The following is a 16,260-nucleotide window of genomic DNA, read 5'->3' on the forward strand; positions in this document are numbered from 1 at the left end:
TTTTGTGGCCTGCATCTTGCGGGAGGTCAGACTAGATGATCATAATGGTCCCTTCTGATCTTAAGTTCTATGATTCTATGATTCTATGACTATTTGGTGGTAGCATTTTGAATAAAATGGATGGGGACTGGAGTTGGGGCATGGTTTGTACAAAAATTGCTATTGACTGTGGTTCCTGCCTGCAATTGGTGGGACTCCCTCTTCCTCTCCTGCCTTGTCATTACTCGAGATGCAGGAACCTTTGCCCCATAAACACACTCTCTTGCAGATAGCTCAATTTCAGGGCTCTTTGCCAGTTAGATGTCACTTTCAGGCAGCACAGCCCATTACAAATCTATTCTAGGGCCTTGCCTAACTAATTAAGCAGCAAGAGGAGGAAACAAACTCTCTCCGCATGCACACTAAAATGAGCTCAGTTCAATCATGGCTGCTATTTCGGTAAATAATTTTCCCATATCTGAGACTGAGTGACATGAGAATTTGCTCCTTAAAAGGGGGGCACATATGGGTAGGTCCAAAGGCTAAAGCCAGCAGCACCTAGGCTCTTCTTAGGAGCAAGTACCCCTTTCAAATAGGGAGCAGCTTTAACAGATGCAGAACCTAGGGTGTGGAACTTCTGCAAGCCCAGTATTCAGAGCCCATTTTGGGGCTGAAATAAGCCCTAATGTGTCTTTTAGGAAGTGACTCATTCCCATTAGTTTCTTGGGAACTATTTCAAGCATTCTTGACATGAAACTTAGATGCAGACATTTTGAAAACGTTACCCTAAATTTGTGATTGAAATCATGTGTATGTATTAAAAATACCACTTATTTGGTCAGCTACCTCAAGGCCACAAACGTTCACGGGGTGTGGCACCCAGAGCTCCTGTTACAGTTAGCAGGTGCTTTGGGTGCTTGGCGCCTTTGAAAATTGGGCTCCAGGTGCACGTGCATGTTTTGTGGGTGTACTTTAGGGGAGTGATGTTGAAAATGTGACCCTTAAAACTTACAGCTTTTATTTTATAATAAATCTCAGCTAAAAACTTCTAACTAAAGCCAACAGACTATATTTTACGGTGTGATTGTCTGAAAGCATATGCTACTTAACTAGATAAAAAAAATCTTGGGCTATTATGGAGTGGAGACTTAGTTTGAAATTATCATAATAAAGATGGCATACTTGTTTGAGCTCTACCTCTTGAACAATGATGTAAACATATTTTGGAGCTGCACGGCCTAGCATTATAATATTGTATTTCTGTATGTGCTTTTCATCCTAAACGAACTCCAAACTCTTTACCAACACACACTTTATTTAATAAATTAATTCACTCCATAAAGCATGTGTCTGAGCAGCATCTAAATGCCATAGACTAAAATAATGCAAAACATTAAAATAAAATTTATCACCAGCCAGAACGAAAGGATCCGGCACGATGCAAACTCCATAGCTTTCAAGCAGAGCATCCCACCAAATAACACGGAGCCTCTGACACCAAGGCATTACATCACTTACCATACAAGTACCGCAGCTGCAACACAGCAATACTGTGCCCCCACTCCTGCAAATAGCAACAGAATCCTTAATCACAACAAATGGACAGAACCGTATTTTATGCCTCATCTTAAAGAGCACGTCCAATAGCAAACTCTTTCCACGCCATTGTCAGGGCATTACTTCAATACTAGCATGGAGAGCAGAGTGCCACCTACTACATCACAATGTATAATTAGACTTTGGAACTCGTTGCCACAGGATGATGTTGAGGCCAAATATTTAGCAACCTTCAAAGAGGGATTCGATGTATATATGGATAACAAGACTATCTAGAGTTATAATATTTCATAGCTAAGTATTGGAAAAATATAAAACTTCAAGTTAGTACCTATTCCTAGTGGTTAAAAATTGTTTTTAGGATGAGACCTTCATGAGGGTTGCGAGATTTTCCCACACTTGCGTACTATGGGTCTCCTGTACCTTCCCTGTAAGTATTGGGTGCTGATCGCTGTCAGAGAGAGGATTTTGGACTAGATCAGAGGTGGGCAAATCTATGGCCCAGGAGCCACATCCAGCCCTCCAGCCTGTTTAATATGGCCCTTGAGCTCCCACTGGGGAGCAGGGTCTGGGGCTTGCTCTGCTCCCGCGCTCCAGCAAGGGAGCAGGGTCGGAGACTGCTCTGTGCACCGAGACTCCCAGAAGCAGCAGCATGTCCCCACTCTGCCGGCTCCTACGTTTAGGGGTAGCCAGGGGGCTCTGCGCACTGCCCCACCCCAAGTGCCACCCCCACAGCTCCCATTGGCCAGGAACTGCAGCTAATGGGAATTCCAGGAGTGGCGCCTGCAGACGGGGCAGCACACAGAGCCGCCTGGCCGCACCTCCACATAGGAGCCGGAGGGAGGGGACATGCCACTGCTTCCAAGAGCTGCTTGAGGTAAGCACTGCCTGGAGCCTGCATCCCTGACCCCCTTCTGTGCCCCAACCCCCTGCCCCAGCCCAGAGCCCCCTCCTGCACCCTGAACTCCTCATTTCTGGCCCAACCCCAGAGCCCACACCACCGAGGCAGAGCTCTCACTCCCTCCTGCACCCCAACCCCAATTTCATGAGCATTCTTGGCCCACCATACAATTTCCATACCCAGATGTGGCCCTCAGGCCAAAAAGTTTGCCCGCACCTGGACTAGATGGACCATAGGTCAGATCCAGTAGGGCAAGTCCTATGAACAAGTATAAAGCATCTTAGTCTTTCTTTGGAGGTCTTCTATTCAGGAAGTATTTTATTTTATTTGTGATAATAGGTGAGAGCAAGACCTGTAGTAGTGGAACTGTTAATTATTGATTTCCAGTATAGCCTGGTTGATCTCAGATCACATTTTTTTCCACTGAAAGTTTCTCTCTTATCTATCCATCTGTTCTTGGGATGAGGTCACACTAAGGGAGATGGCACGAGGTAGCTTTTAAGGGCTACATTTCGTTACATAGTTTGGCAAAGGTTAATAAATTATAGCTTTCCAGATTAATGACTTTGTGTGTTCACACTTTCTTCAAGGCTACATCATAAAATACAATCAGTTTCCCTTAAGTGTCATAACGGGCAAAACAAGAGTGTTTGTGTATGTGGAAAAAGATCAGTGGTCTGAAAATGGAGCTACAAAATCCAGAATATAGCTTTGTCAAGAAAATAAAGCAAAATATGCCCTATGTAGTGCTGTTTAATGAAGAGTCTCCCTCAGTCAAAAATAGTAAACAAGGAGACACTAGATGGCACTCTTAAACTTGGAATGTGACCATGCTTATTTTTTAGTGCAGTGCCAGTTATGTGAGGCTGAGGAATTGGGGAGAGGCACTGACATTTTTAACGGTTCCCATTGGTGGGGAGAGAAATAAAAAACAATCTGAACCGAAATCTCTTCAGAGGCAGCAGATAGTTGTGCCAGACAGGCTATAGAAAAAAATGTCGACCCCAGTTTCATAGCCTAAATATCGTTTACATTAACACACTTTTTATAAGAAATAATGAACATAAACAAATACTACACATTTTTTCCTGTATACTTTTTTCAGAGTTTAAATATGTCTAAACTTAGGTTTAACGTGGTAAGTTCTAGAAATCAGTAAATGTTAGATTTGTTTGGGAGGTTTTGCCCTTGACTTCATTCAGTGGGAACAGAATTGGGTAAATGGCCTGAACTCTTTAGGGTAATGTGTGTAGGCTGTGGGATATCGAGACACACAAATCATAAGGGTGCAGGCAGTTTTTCCTGGGCCTCTCTGTACAGGTGGGAGAAGAGAAGCTTTTAACACTAGCCAGCCGTGGACTTTCTTGCATATCAAAAAGGGTACCTGCTGTCTTGGAGTTTCTCTGTTCTACTGTGACAAGGGGCAATATAGAGAAGTGGTGCGCTGGAAATTTGCAGTAGAGCTGGTTAAAACTCACAGTTTCTGTCCTGTGGAAAATTCTGATATTTTTAAATTTGTTTTTTGTCCCAAATTGGGACAAAAGGGACAAAATATCGAAATGGAAGATGTAGTCCAGCAAGGGAGCCCCAGCCTATAGGGAAGAGTGGTACCCAGGGGTGAAAGTAACTTACAGGACTTACCGGTACTGCCGGAGTCCTGAAGGAGGGTGTGGCCTCTCAAGATTTAAAGGCCCTGGGGCACCAGCTGTGGATTTAAAGGGCTCTGGGCTGCCCGCAGTCCCGGGGAGCTCTTAGCCCTTTAAATCTCAGCCGCGGCTGGGATTGAAAGGGCTCTGGGCTGCCCGCGGGCAGCCCAGAGCCCTTTCAATCCTGGCCGTGGAAGCTGGTGCGGTCCAGCACGGCGTACTGGTTCTTGCCAGTACACCATACTGGACCGGCTTACTTTCACCTCTGGTGGTACTCAAACTACAACTCCCCTGAGAAACACTGCAGAAGCTCCAGCAGACTCAGAATGATGTCAAACTAATCTAAAACAAAACTGTTTTGATTTAAAATAGACAAATTGAAGTGTTTTGGTGCAGGTTGAAACAGGAAAACAAAACATTTTATTTTGGTTTTGGCCAATGGAAAAATCAACAAAATTTTGGCAAATTTTCAACTTTGTGGAAACTGCATTTTCTGTCAAAACAGATACTGTTTTATCATTTTCTCTATTCAGTGGGCATCAGTTGTGATCTTAGATTTTCAAGGCCTGATATGCTTGTGCAACTGGTTACACACAGTATTTGAATTGTTTTGGAAGCTGCATGTATAGCATGACAGCCTGCCAGAGGCTGGAGCAGCACTAGCCTCCCTCCCCTTCCTACACACACTTTCAAAGCTGACCTGGTGAATGCCTTCATACACAGTGATCTGACAAAATGGTCTACATCGTTGAGCATTATCGACTCCCGTCCAATTAAAGTCAAGATATAAGAATGCCAACTTTGCATTGAGTTCGCCATACATGGGTACCTATGAGAGAGAGTATTTTTCTTTGTTTTGTACTAATAAAGTGCTTGGTATTGTACTATACACAACAGTAAAGACAATTCCTGCCCCCAAAAGTTTACAGTCTAAAAGATTTAATACACAAAAGTGACATATTGGTAAATAACTTAAGAGTTTTGGTGGATTTTTTTCCTTCTGAATTCTCCAAAATTATAATAATAATTAAAAACATGGCAGAACAAGTGGGTTTGGAGGATAGGATGGCAGCCTACTAATGTGAAATAGGGGTATTGTTCTAGTTATTGTCTCTTGTGCCCTGCCCCCGCTCAAAGGAGAGGGAACCAAAACCCAGGAGACCAGCAGAGAACACGTGATCATATATTGACCATCTGCACAATTTGTTGTGAGTGGCATCTTATTTTGACATCTCAAGTGGGTGAAGCTTGGTTTGTGGGCAGTTTCCCCCCAAATTTGGATTCTGATTCTCAGCTGCTTTAGATCAGAGAACGGGGGGAGGGGAGGAAGCAAATTGTACTGTGCATGCATGGAGCTCATTACTTAAAATTTATTGAACCATTTTTTCATTCAAAGTTGGCCTTTTACCTAGGTATCCTTTAAGGATGTGGAAGCTGCAAGTAATAATTTATGAGTATTATGTTCCATCTGTTTTTTATTGTGGTGATTACTATGTGACTATAAGGGGTTAATTCATATGAAGGAATGGTAGACAATGGTTTGATAAGTTATTCCACAAAATCTGAGACAATGCAGAAACTGAAGCACTTTTGAAGTTTCTCCGATCTCCCTGATGAGCTGTCTAAACCAGTTTAACCAAGCTCAGAGAGACTAAGGAGAAAACAAAGGACTTGGTTGGACTTATAAAAGGACACCTTCCTTAAAAGAGGAAGTCAAGGGTTTGAGCTAAGGTGAAGCCAGACTCCAGAGGCTGGGTTGTCTGGGATTGTCTGCTGGTAACGCGGATTCAACGGCGCGCCTGCGGAAGGTCTGCCAGTCCTGCGCCTTCGGCGTACCCGCCGCCGAATTGCTGCCGAAGCTGCGGGGCTGGCGGACCTCCCGCAGGCATGCCGCCGAAGGCATCCTGACTGCCGCCCTCACTGCGACTGGCAGGCCGCCCCCCACGGCTTGCCACCCCAGGCACGCGCTTGGTGCGCTGGTGCCTGGAGCCACCCCTGGGTCTACCTAGGACTGTAGGTAAGGTATAGATGTGGGTAAGTGTTCTAACTGTGTTTAAAAACTATTTTCTGTGCTTATGCTTTGCTGTGTTCCTGCTGCTAAGATTGAACAGTACTTTATTTCGGAAAGGGTGTTTTGCATTGTCGTTAACCACTGGTCACAGCTTTTGTAAGGAAGACTTACAAGCACTGAATCCAGTTGGGCCTGCTGAGTAATTATGGTTGACTGACAGAGTGCTGTATCCCGGAGACCTGGTCATATTGAGTGCTGGGAAGTGGACGGGCACAAGCCCGTTCACTGCTAAAGGCCCCTCCCCAAGCCTGCAGATTTGCTACTGGACTCAGTGCTCAACTAAACATGGGGGACAATGAAAGGAAAAAAAGCAGTGACAGGTCAAAGGTCAAAGGGCCAAAACTAGGGAACCGGAAGGGGACACTGAGCAGAGAACCCCGGACAGCGCCCATGGCTCCACAAAAGCATTCCAGGATCCACCGGATGCCGCCCAGGGGAACTCTGCCCAGATGTGTGAATGGATGAAAGAACAAAAACAGGCCCCACAGTCGCAGGCCCCCTCAGCCAACCTCCTCTCCCTTGTGTTATAAATGACCACTTTGGCCATGGCTAGGAGGAGGTTGATGAGGTGGTCCCACGACTTTGTGGGGCCATGGATTGGGTGTGCATACATAAAAAGGTGTGGGGAAAAGTGCAGCCAGAACTTCAACAAGAGGTTCTGGAGGAGCCGGAAGAGGGTCTGCAGCATGGGCCAGAGACCTTGTGTAAGAGTGGGGAAAATTCCAGGATTCCACCCTGAGAGTTGAAGGTGCACCTGAAAGGGTGCATTCAGAGACTAGAAAGGATTCAAAGAGGCAGCTAGTGCTGAACTGTGATATCCTTGTTCAAATGGGGGTTGTTTGGTAGACAAAATTAGTTCAGCCATTACAGAGTTATGCAAGGACAAAATACCTGATTGGAATATATGGAAAATATATGTGACTGCATGTGTGAAGTGGGAAGGTTCATGTACAGAATTCAGCCAATTATACCAAACCACTCAAAACCTGGGTTGAGGCTGAGTAGGCAAACCTTATAGGTACTGAAGGCATCTCCTTTGGGTATATTTATCCTAATGTGATTCTGTACTGTTTTAGTTAATACATTAATATTAATATGAAGAGATAAATGTTGGCTGCTATATAAACTTTATATCTGGGGAGGATTGGGAGGAGTAAATGCGAATCACTTGGGGGTATTTGGTCTAGCTTGCAATGTGGGGTTGTATGAAAATGCTTTGTTCAGTCTAATTTTAAATGTCTCGTGTGATTGCATTTCCATCAGTTCTCTTGGGGAAAGTGTTCCGCACTCAGTGTTAAGATGAATGTAGGGAAAAAATTCCTGAAACTTAAAAATAAACAGCATGAACAGGATGAAATTAAGCATAGGTGCCATCCTAAACAAATACTTTCGACTTCTTTTTTACACAAAGGACATTCTCTACACCACTTTCTGGTATTCATCCAAACACTAAAACTACAAGTACTTGGAAATAGTCAACATTGTCCCACATACACACAAACAACCTTCTAGTCGATGTTTAACTAAGCCATTCCTATTCAGTTGTTTTTAACCTTTCCTTCTAAATAAATCCCCTCCCACCCCACCCAGGCGTTTAGTGATTTGCATTCTTCTTATCTCCTCTCTTCCAGGTGGTTGAGATCTTTGTGTTACCAAGATACTCAGAACTGTATGTAGTATCCTAAATATTATCCGTCTTTCTCTGCATGCCTGTAGTATTTCCTCCCTGGCCTCTGATGTGATACAACAGTAACTTAGATTGTAGGCGGTGTTTGTACGGTACTTAGCACAGTGGGGTCCTGCTCCATGACTAGGAGTCCTAGGCACTATGGTAATACAAATAATAATAATAATTGCATCCCCAAAATCACAATGTATTTTTCTTTGCATCATTTCATTAATACTCCTCTATGATTTTGTCTCCACAGTTGCCCCTCGGACTTTTCATATCTGTGTTCTACGTTCTCACTGTACTATTCTCTCCTCTTTTTCTAGATTGGCTCCATTTATTACCTTCCCTCAACTTCTGTAAATTCCTTGTATTACTTCTGTCCTTTCTGCTCTTGCTGTCTCTGTCCAACTTAGGTTCATAAGCAACATTAGGTCCCACTCCTGCAAAGTGACCCTCCAGAGCCCCATTGACGTCTCTTTAGCTATAAGGTTTTACTTGTGTGGATCACTGTACAGTATCAGGGCCTTAATGTGCTTTTTTTACTCCTTCATTCAGATACTAAATAGAAGTTATGTAAAACAAGGGGCACACCTTCCAACAATGATATCTTGATGTTTACTGTTCTTTAGTTAACTTTCAATCCTTGTGACAGTGCTTTTATCCAATCCAATTTTAACATTTTCCCCCCATATAAGTTTATCTGAGGTGGTATAGCACATGTTTTGCTAAAATCCAGATATAATATATCTGCATTCCTTTCAGATGTTAATTTTATTAGTTGATAAGATAGCAAGCTTGTCTTGTATAACTTTTTTTTTTTTCCTCTTCCACTGTCCTTTAGGGACTTACACATCTTTTTTTTCTCAGCATTTGTTCCGTTACTTTACTATGAATTAAAGTGGCTTTACCATACAATAATTCATAGAAATCTAAGGCTGGAAGAGACCTACAGAGATCATCCCGGCCAGCCCCCACCCCCACCCCCGCCCGCGTGCTGAGGCAGGGCCAAGCATACAGACCATCCCTGACTGGTGTTTGTCTAACCTGTTCTTAAAAACTTTGAATGTTGGGGATTCTAGAACCTCTTTTGGAAGCCTATTCCAATGCTTAATTATACTTATAATTAGAAAATTTTTCCCAATATTCAACCTAAATCTCCCTTGCTGCAGATTAAGCCAATTACTTCTTGTCCTACCTTCAGTGGACATAGAGAACAGCTGATCACAGTCCTCTTTACAACAGCCCTTAACATATTTGAAGTCTGTTATCAGGTCCCGCATCAGTTCTTTTCTCAAGACTAAACATGCTCAGTTTTTTAAAAAAATTTTATAGGTCAAGTTTTCTAAATCTTTTAGCATTTTTCTTACTCTCCTCTGAACTGTCTCCAATTTATCCACATCTTTCCTGAAGAGTGGCACCCAGAACTGGACACAGTACTGTAGCTCAGGCCTCAAAGTGCCACGTGAAATTGGATAATTCCCCAGGGCCCTACCAAATTCCAGGTCCATTTTGGTCAATTTCATGACCATAGGATTTTAAAAATAGTAAATTTCATGATTTCAGCTATTTAAATCTGAGATTTCACAGTGTTGTAATGGTAGGGGTTCTGATCCAAAAAGGAGGTTTTTTTGGGGGGGGGGTCACAAGGTTGTTGTAGGGAGAGATTGCGGTACTGCTACCCTTACTTCTGCGCTGCTGCTGGTGGCGGCGCTGCCTTCAGAGCTGGGTAGCTGGAGAGTGGCAGCTGCTGGCTGGGAGCCCAGCTCAGAAGGCAGAGCCAGCAACAGTGCAGAAGTAAGGATTTTTTTTTTTTTTCAGTTTCCAAACAACTTGATGTTTAATGAGAAAAAGCTGGCCAATATAATTGACAGATCCATAGTATGCAAAAGGTTTATGCCTTAACAGCAAACTTCCGGACAGGGTACAGGCGCTCTTTTCGCTGCTGTTTTTTGGTCTTCAAACTTTCTTTGTACTTATTTAATCTGCGGCGCATGGCACGAGTCTTCTTCGGCCGTAGGTCAAGAGGCTTGTACTTTTTGCCTTTGTAAAATTTCCTCAGGTTCTTTTTCTGGGTCTGGTTGATGACAGTCAGCACTCTGGCAATGGATTTGCGGACAACCCGGATCTTGGACAGCTTGGAGTCGGCTCCGCCAGTCACCTTGGCCACCCGCAGCTGGGACAGCTCCACCTTCAGGTCATCCAGCTGCTTCAGCAGCTCCTCCTCCTTCTTCCCTCGCAGGTCGCGGGCCTTGATCTTAGCCATGTCGGCAGCAGCTCGGAGCGAAAGGAAGGATAGCAGGCTATGGTATTACCACCCTTACTTCTATGCTGCTGCCTGCAGAACTGGGCCCTCAGTCAGCAGCCGCCACTCTCCAACAGCCCAGCTCTGAAGGCAGCAGCGCAGAAGTAAAGGTGGCATGGTATGGTATTTCCACTCTTCTGCACTGCTGCTGGCGGGGGCATTGCCTTCAGAGCTGGGTGCCTGGCCAACAGCCGCCACTCTCCAGCCACCCAGCTCTGAAGGCAGTGCAGAAGTAAGGGTGGCAATATCACAACCCCCCTAAAATAATCTTGCAACCCCCCTGCAACTCCCTTTTGGGTCAGGACCTCCAATTTGAGAAATGCTGGTCTCCCCCATGAAATCTGTATAGTATCGGGTAAAAGTACACAAAAGACCAAATTTCACGAGGGGAGATCAGATTTCACAGTCCACGATGTGTTTTTCAAGGCCGTGAATTTGGTAGGGCCCCAGATATTAGCCTTTTTTTGCAACTGTGTTACATTGTTGACTCATTCAATTTGTGATCCACTATAAACCACCGATCCTATACTACTACCTAACTAGATAGTGCCTGTTGTGCGTTTGATTCCCCCCCCCCCCCGCCCCTTGGCAATATTGAATTTAATCTTGTTTATTTCAGATCAATTCTCCATTTTGTCATGGTCATTTTGAATTCTAATCCTGTCCTCCAAGGTGCATGCAACTCCTCCCAGTTTGGTGTTATATGCATATTTTATAAGCATACTTTCCATTCCATTATCCAAGTCATTAATTAAAATACTGAATAGTACCGGACCTGCGATTGACTCCTGGTGGGCCCCACTAAATATGTCCTCCCACTTTGACAGTGAACCATTGATAGCTAGTCTTTGAGTACAGTCTTTCAACCAGTTGTGCACACACCTTATAGTAACTTCATCTAGACCACATTTCCCTAGTTTGTTTATAAGAATGTCATGTAGGACTGTGTCAAAGGCCTTACTAAAATCAAGATATATCACATCTACTTCTTCCTCCCACCCCCATCCACTAGATCAATAACCTGTCAAGGAAGGAGATTGGATTGGTTTGGCATGATTTGTTCTTCACAAATCCATGTTGGCTATTATAACCTATTATCCTCTAGGTACTTACAGATTGATGGTTTAATATTTTATTTCAGTATCTTTCCAGGTTAGGCTGACTGGTCTATAATTCCCAAGATCTTTTTTTGTTCCTCCTTTTAAACATAGGTGCTATGTTTGTCCTTCTCCAGTCCTCTGGGACCTCACCCATCCTCTGACCTCACAACGATAATTGCTAACATTTCTAAGATTGCTTCAGGTAGTTCCTTAAGTACACTAAGATGAATTTCATCAGACCTTGCTGACTTGAATACCTCTAACTTAACTAAAAATTCTTTAACTCCCCTCCTCGCCCCCATTCTGGCTTGTGTTTCTTCTCCCTTGTTGTTAATATTGATTGTGTTAAGCATCTGGTCACAGTTAAACTTTTTTAGTGAAGACTGAAGCAAAGTAGGCATTAAATACCTCAGCCTTCTCATTTGGATATTACTGTTATTTGTTCTAGAAATGCCTCATCCACTTGCTTCTGATTTGGTGGTCTGTAGTAGACCCCTTCCAAAACATCCCCATGTTTCCCACACCACTTTCATCTTTTGCCAGAGACTTTCAACTGGTCTACCTCTCACCTCCTTCCAGACCTCAGAAGAAGTGCATGTATTATTGATGTATAATGCAACACCTCCTCCCTTTCCCCCCCTCTCCCTCCCCTCCCCCCCGGCCTGTCCTTCTGAACCAGGAATGTCTAACAACATTTTTCAGTTTACCATGTTTTCATTACTTCCTAGTTATTCATATTATTTGTTAAACATAGGTGTTAAACAAAGTTTGTAGTTCAGATAGTCCAATGTTGTCACTCTCTTAGTGTCCTTCATCCATTTTAATGAACTTTTCATTAAATCTTTTAGTGACAACAATAAGCCCAAAGTGGTAAACACTCTAAGGGTATGGCTACACTTGCGAGTTGCAGCGCTGGTGGAGGCTTTCCAGCGCTGCAATTAGTAAGTGTCCACACCTGCAGGGCACATCCAGTGCTGCAACTCCCTGGCTGCAGCGCTGGCCGTACACCTGGCTCAGCATGAGGAATAAGGATTGCAGCGCTGGTGCTGCAGCGCTGGTCGTAAAGTGTGGCCACACACCAGCGCTGTTATTGGCCTCCAGGGTATAAGGATATATCCCAGAATGCCTGTTCAGCCACTCTGCTCATCAGCTCAGACTCTACTGCCCTGGCCTCAGGTGACCCGCCCTTTAAATGCCCCGGGAATTTTAAAAATCCACTTCCTGTTTGCTGAGCCAGGTGTGGAGTGCAATCAGTGAATCTTTCCAGGTGACCATGCCTCCACGTGGCAAACGAGCCCCAGCATGGAGCAATGGCGAGCTGATGGACCTCATCAGTGTTTTTGGTGAGGAATCTGTGCAGGCACAGCTGCGCTCTAGCCGTAAGAATTATGATACCTTTGCCCAGGTATCAAGAGCCATGCTGGATAGGGGCCATGACCGGGACGCACTGCAGTGCAGGGTTAAAGTAAAGATGCTGCGGAGTGCCTATTGCAAAGCACGTGAGGGGAACCGCAGATCCGGCGCTGCCCCCACGACCTGCCGTTTTTACAAGGAGCTGGACGCGATTTATGGGGGTGACCCCTCTGTAAATCCGAGGACCACGATGGACAGTTCAGAGCAGGGAGAGGAGAGGGAGGTAGAGGGGGAGATCGAAACAGAGAGTGAGGGTACTGTGGTGGGGGGAGACACCCCGGAGTCCCAGTAGGCTTGCAGTCAGGAGCTCTTCTCAAGCCAGGAGGAAGCTAGCCAGTCGCAGCACCTGGAACTTGGTGCAGAAGAATCACAGGAGCAGGTCACAGGTAAGCAGCTTTTATTGCAATGCAAATGTTTTGGGAGAGGAGGGGGGAGGGGTATGGCTGCATGCTTGCATGCCTAGACTTGGAATATCCCATTGATGTGGTCTATGACGTTGCGGTAATCGCCCTCTGTAATCTCTTCAAAAGTTTCAGCAAGAGCATAGGCAATGCGCTTGAGCAAGTTTAAAGGGAGAGCCAGTGTGGTCCCTGTCCCAGTCAGGCTAACGCGTCCGCGCCACTGTTCCAGGAGGGGTGGGGGTACCATTGCTGCACACAGGCAAGCTGCATAGGGGCCAGGGCGGAATCCGCATTGTTGTAGGAGACCCTCCCTTGCTTCCCAGGTAACCCGCAGCAGGGAGATATCTTCAAGTATTAACTCCTGTGGGAAATGGAGGGAGGGACACTGTTTCATTGCAGGTCCCAACAGCAGCTTTCTGCTTTTCCCAAAGCCCACAAACAGCAGTGCACCCATGAACCAATAAGCCCCCTTGCCCAGGCAACCCGCGGCAGGAACATGTCTCCCAGGTTTTATTAACTTCTACTCTACTGTCTTCCCCTCACTTACCATATGTCTGCGAGGCTGTGAATTCTCTAGTTGTGTTTGAAATGTCTGACGAATGCTACAGTGTGAGACTTGAAACTAAAGTCACTGAGATTATACACAATGCAGTCTCTCTTAAAATGTATCATTTGCTTTATTTTTGTAGTGTCCTTGACTAGTCCTGGACCGGCCTTATCAGAGACTGAAAAAAAGCTTCAAAACCTAAGGAGGAAACCTAAAAAAAGCAAGGAAGACTTGGTGAAGGCAGTTATGAATCAGTGTGCAAGAGACAATAAAACTACGCAGGAATGGAGAGGCAAAATTCAGCACTGGAAGGAAACACAAAGCAGGAGAAAGGAGTTGTCGCTGAAGAAAACCACGAGGCAGCTTATAAACCTCATGGCGCGCCAAACAGACTGTATCCAGTCACTGGTAGCCATGCAGGCAGAGCACTACCGTGCCAACCCCTCCCCCTCCCAAACCTCTTTCCCTTGTGCACCAATGTCAGCTCCAAACCCCGTTCCCCAGCATCCAGGTTCTTACCTACACCACCACCAGCTGTCCCCGACACCTGTACGGTCACCTATGAGCCCAGAGAACTACGACCCTTACCCTCTGCACTCAACCCCCATCACAATGCAGCATAATAATCCTGAAGTGCACAGCACTCCTGGCAGTACATATACAAACCTATGAATGTACAGTTCAACAACCAACACCCCTGCCCTTTTACTTATTTTTTTTTAAATAAATGATTTCTTTGATTATGAAACAGTTTTTATTATTGCATAAAGTGAAAGATAACAAACCCCAAGGAAAACACAGGTAACAAACCCCAAGGAAAACACAGGCACTTAAAAGCACTGTCACCAGTGCACTTCACTCCCGGTCAAGGCAAAAACCATTACTGTTGGCTTTCAGCCTCAAATTCCTCCCTCAAGGCATCCCTAATCCTTGTAGCCCTTTTGTGGGCATCTCTAGTAGCCCTGCTCTCTGGCAGTGCAAATTCAGCCTCCAGGACTTGTACGTCGTTGGTCCATGCCTGGCTGAATGTTTCACCCTTCCCTTCACAAATATTATGGAGGGTGCAGCACGCGGATATAACCGCAGGGATGCTGCTTTCCCCCCAAGTCTAGCTTCCCATAAAGCGCTCGCCAGCATCCTTTTAAACGCCCGAAAGCACACTCCACAGTCATTCGGCACTGGCTCAGCCTGTAGTTGAAACGGCCCTTGCTCCTGTCCAGCTTCCCTGTATAGGGTTTCATGAGCCAAGGCATTAACGGGTAAGCGGGGTCCCCAAGGATCACAATGGGCATTTCAACGTCCCCTACTGTGATCTTCCGGTCTGGGAAAAATGTCCCATCCTGCAGCTTCCTGAACAGGCCACTGTTCCGAAAGATGCGTGCATCATGCACCTTTCCAGGCAAGCCTGTGTAAATGTCAATGAAACGCCCATGGTGATCCACAAGCGCCTGGAGAACCATAGAGAAATACCCCTTCCGATTAATGTACTCGGAGGCTAGGTGGGGTGGTGCCAGAATAGGAATATGCGTCCCATCTATTGCCCCTCCACAGTTAGGGAAACCCATTTCTGCAAATCCATCTACAATGTCCTGCACGTTCCCCACAGTCACGGTTCTCCTTAGCAGGATGCGATTAATGGCCCTGCAAACTTGCATCAAAACGATTCCCACAGTAGACTTTCCCACTCCAAACTGGTTTGCGACCGATCGGTAGCTGTCTGGAGTTGCCAGCTTCCAGATTGCAATAGCCACACGCTTTTCCACCGTCAGGGCAGCTCTCAATCTCGTGTCCTTGCGCCGCAGGGTGGGGGCGAGCTCAGCACACAGTCCCATGAAAGTGGCTTTTCTCATCTGAAAGTTCTGCAGCCATTGCTCGTCATCCCAGACTTCCATGACGATGTGATCCCACCACTCAGTGCTTGTTTCACGAGCCCCAAAGCGGCGTTCCACGGTGCTGAGCATTTCCGTTACCGCCACAAGCAATTTCATGTCACACGCGTCAGGCAAATCCAGATCATCGTCGGACTCCTCACTGTCACTTTGGAGCTGAAGGAATAGCTCAACTGCCAAACGTGATGTGCTGGCGACAGTCATCAGCAAAGTCCTCAGCAGCTCAGGCTCCATTTCACACAGAAAGCATGCTGCACTCACAATGGCAAGAAACGTGGACGGGAAAACTGTGACTCCTGGGAAGTGAAGCGATGCACCACGGGGCGTTGGCACAGGAAGCGGAATGACCCACACACTTCCTTCCCCTTCCCACAATACTCAGCGCCAAAATGGGACGAGGTGCTCTGTGGGATAGCTGCCCACAATGCACCTCTCAGTACAGCACTGCAAATGTTGCAAATGTGGCCACACTGCAGCGCTGGTAGCTGTCAGTGTGGCCACACTCCAGCGCTGTCCCTGCACAGCTGGACGACCAGCGCTGCAAACTACCAGCACTGCAACTCGCAAGTGTAGCCATACCCTAAGGGTCTTGCTCTGCAAACACTACTTTCATGAATAGTCCCACTGATCTTGTAAATACTTTTCAGTCTAGTGCCAACCATTCCCTACCCACAGCTAGGATGATTCTCACAAAAGAACTTTATAACCTGCTAACTTTCAGTTAGCTAGATAATAGGTTTGTTATCTCTAATGTGCCACACAGCAGGAGTGTATATGGAAAT

The 16,260-nt window shown here is 45.6% G+C and overlaps 2 protein-coding genes across 2 annotated transcripts in view; one reads left to right on the forward strand and one right to left on the reverse strand.

The window, feature by feature from the left end:
* Nucleotides 1–16,260, forward strand: part of PRICKLE1 (prickle planar cell polarity protein 1) — a 121,416-nt gene that overhangs the window by 11,468 nt on the left and 93,688 nt on the right. The gene's annotated exons all lie outside the window — the stretch shown is intronic.
* LOC120386448 (60S ribosomal protein L35-like) lies at nt 9,645–10,128 on the reverse strand. The gene has a single exon (XM_039505774.1). It carries the CDS (start codon nt 10,087–10,089, stop codon nt 9,718–9,720), a length of 372 nt encoding a protein of 123 aa, XP_039361708.1. The 5' UTR covers nt 10,090–10,128; the 3' UTR covers nt 9,645–9,717.

The sequence above is a fragment of the Mauremys reevesii genome, linkage group 1 (genome assembly GCF_016161935.1).
Source record: "Mauremys reevesii isolate NIE-2019 linkage group 1, ASM1616193v1, whole genome shotgun sequence".
NCBI classification, from domain to species: Eukaryota; Metazoa; Chordata; order Testudines; family Geoemydidae; genus Mauremys; species Mauremys reevesii.

Coding starts and splice junctions, on each gene's coding strand:
- LOC120386448 (XM_039505774.1), bottom strand. CDS start 10,089: ATGGCTAAGATCAAGGCCCGCGACCTGCGAGGGAAGAAGGAGGAGGAG.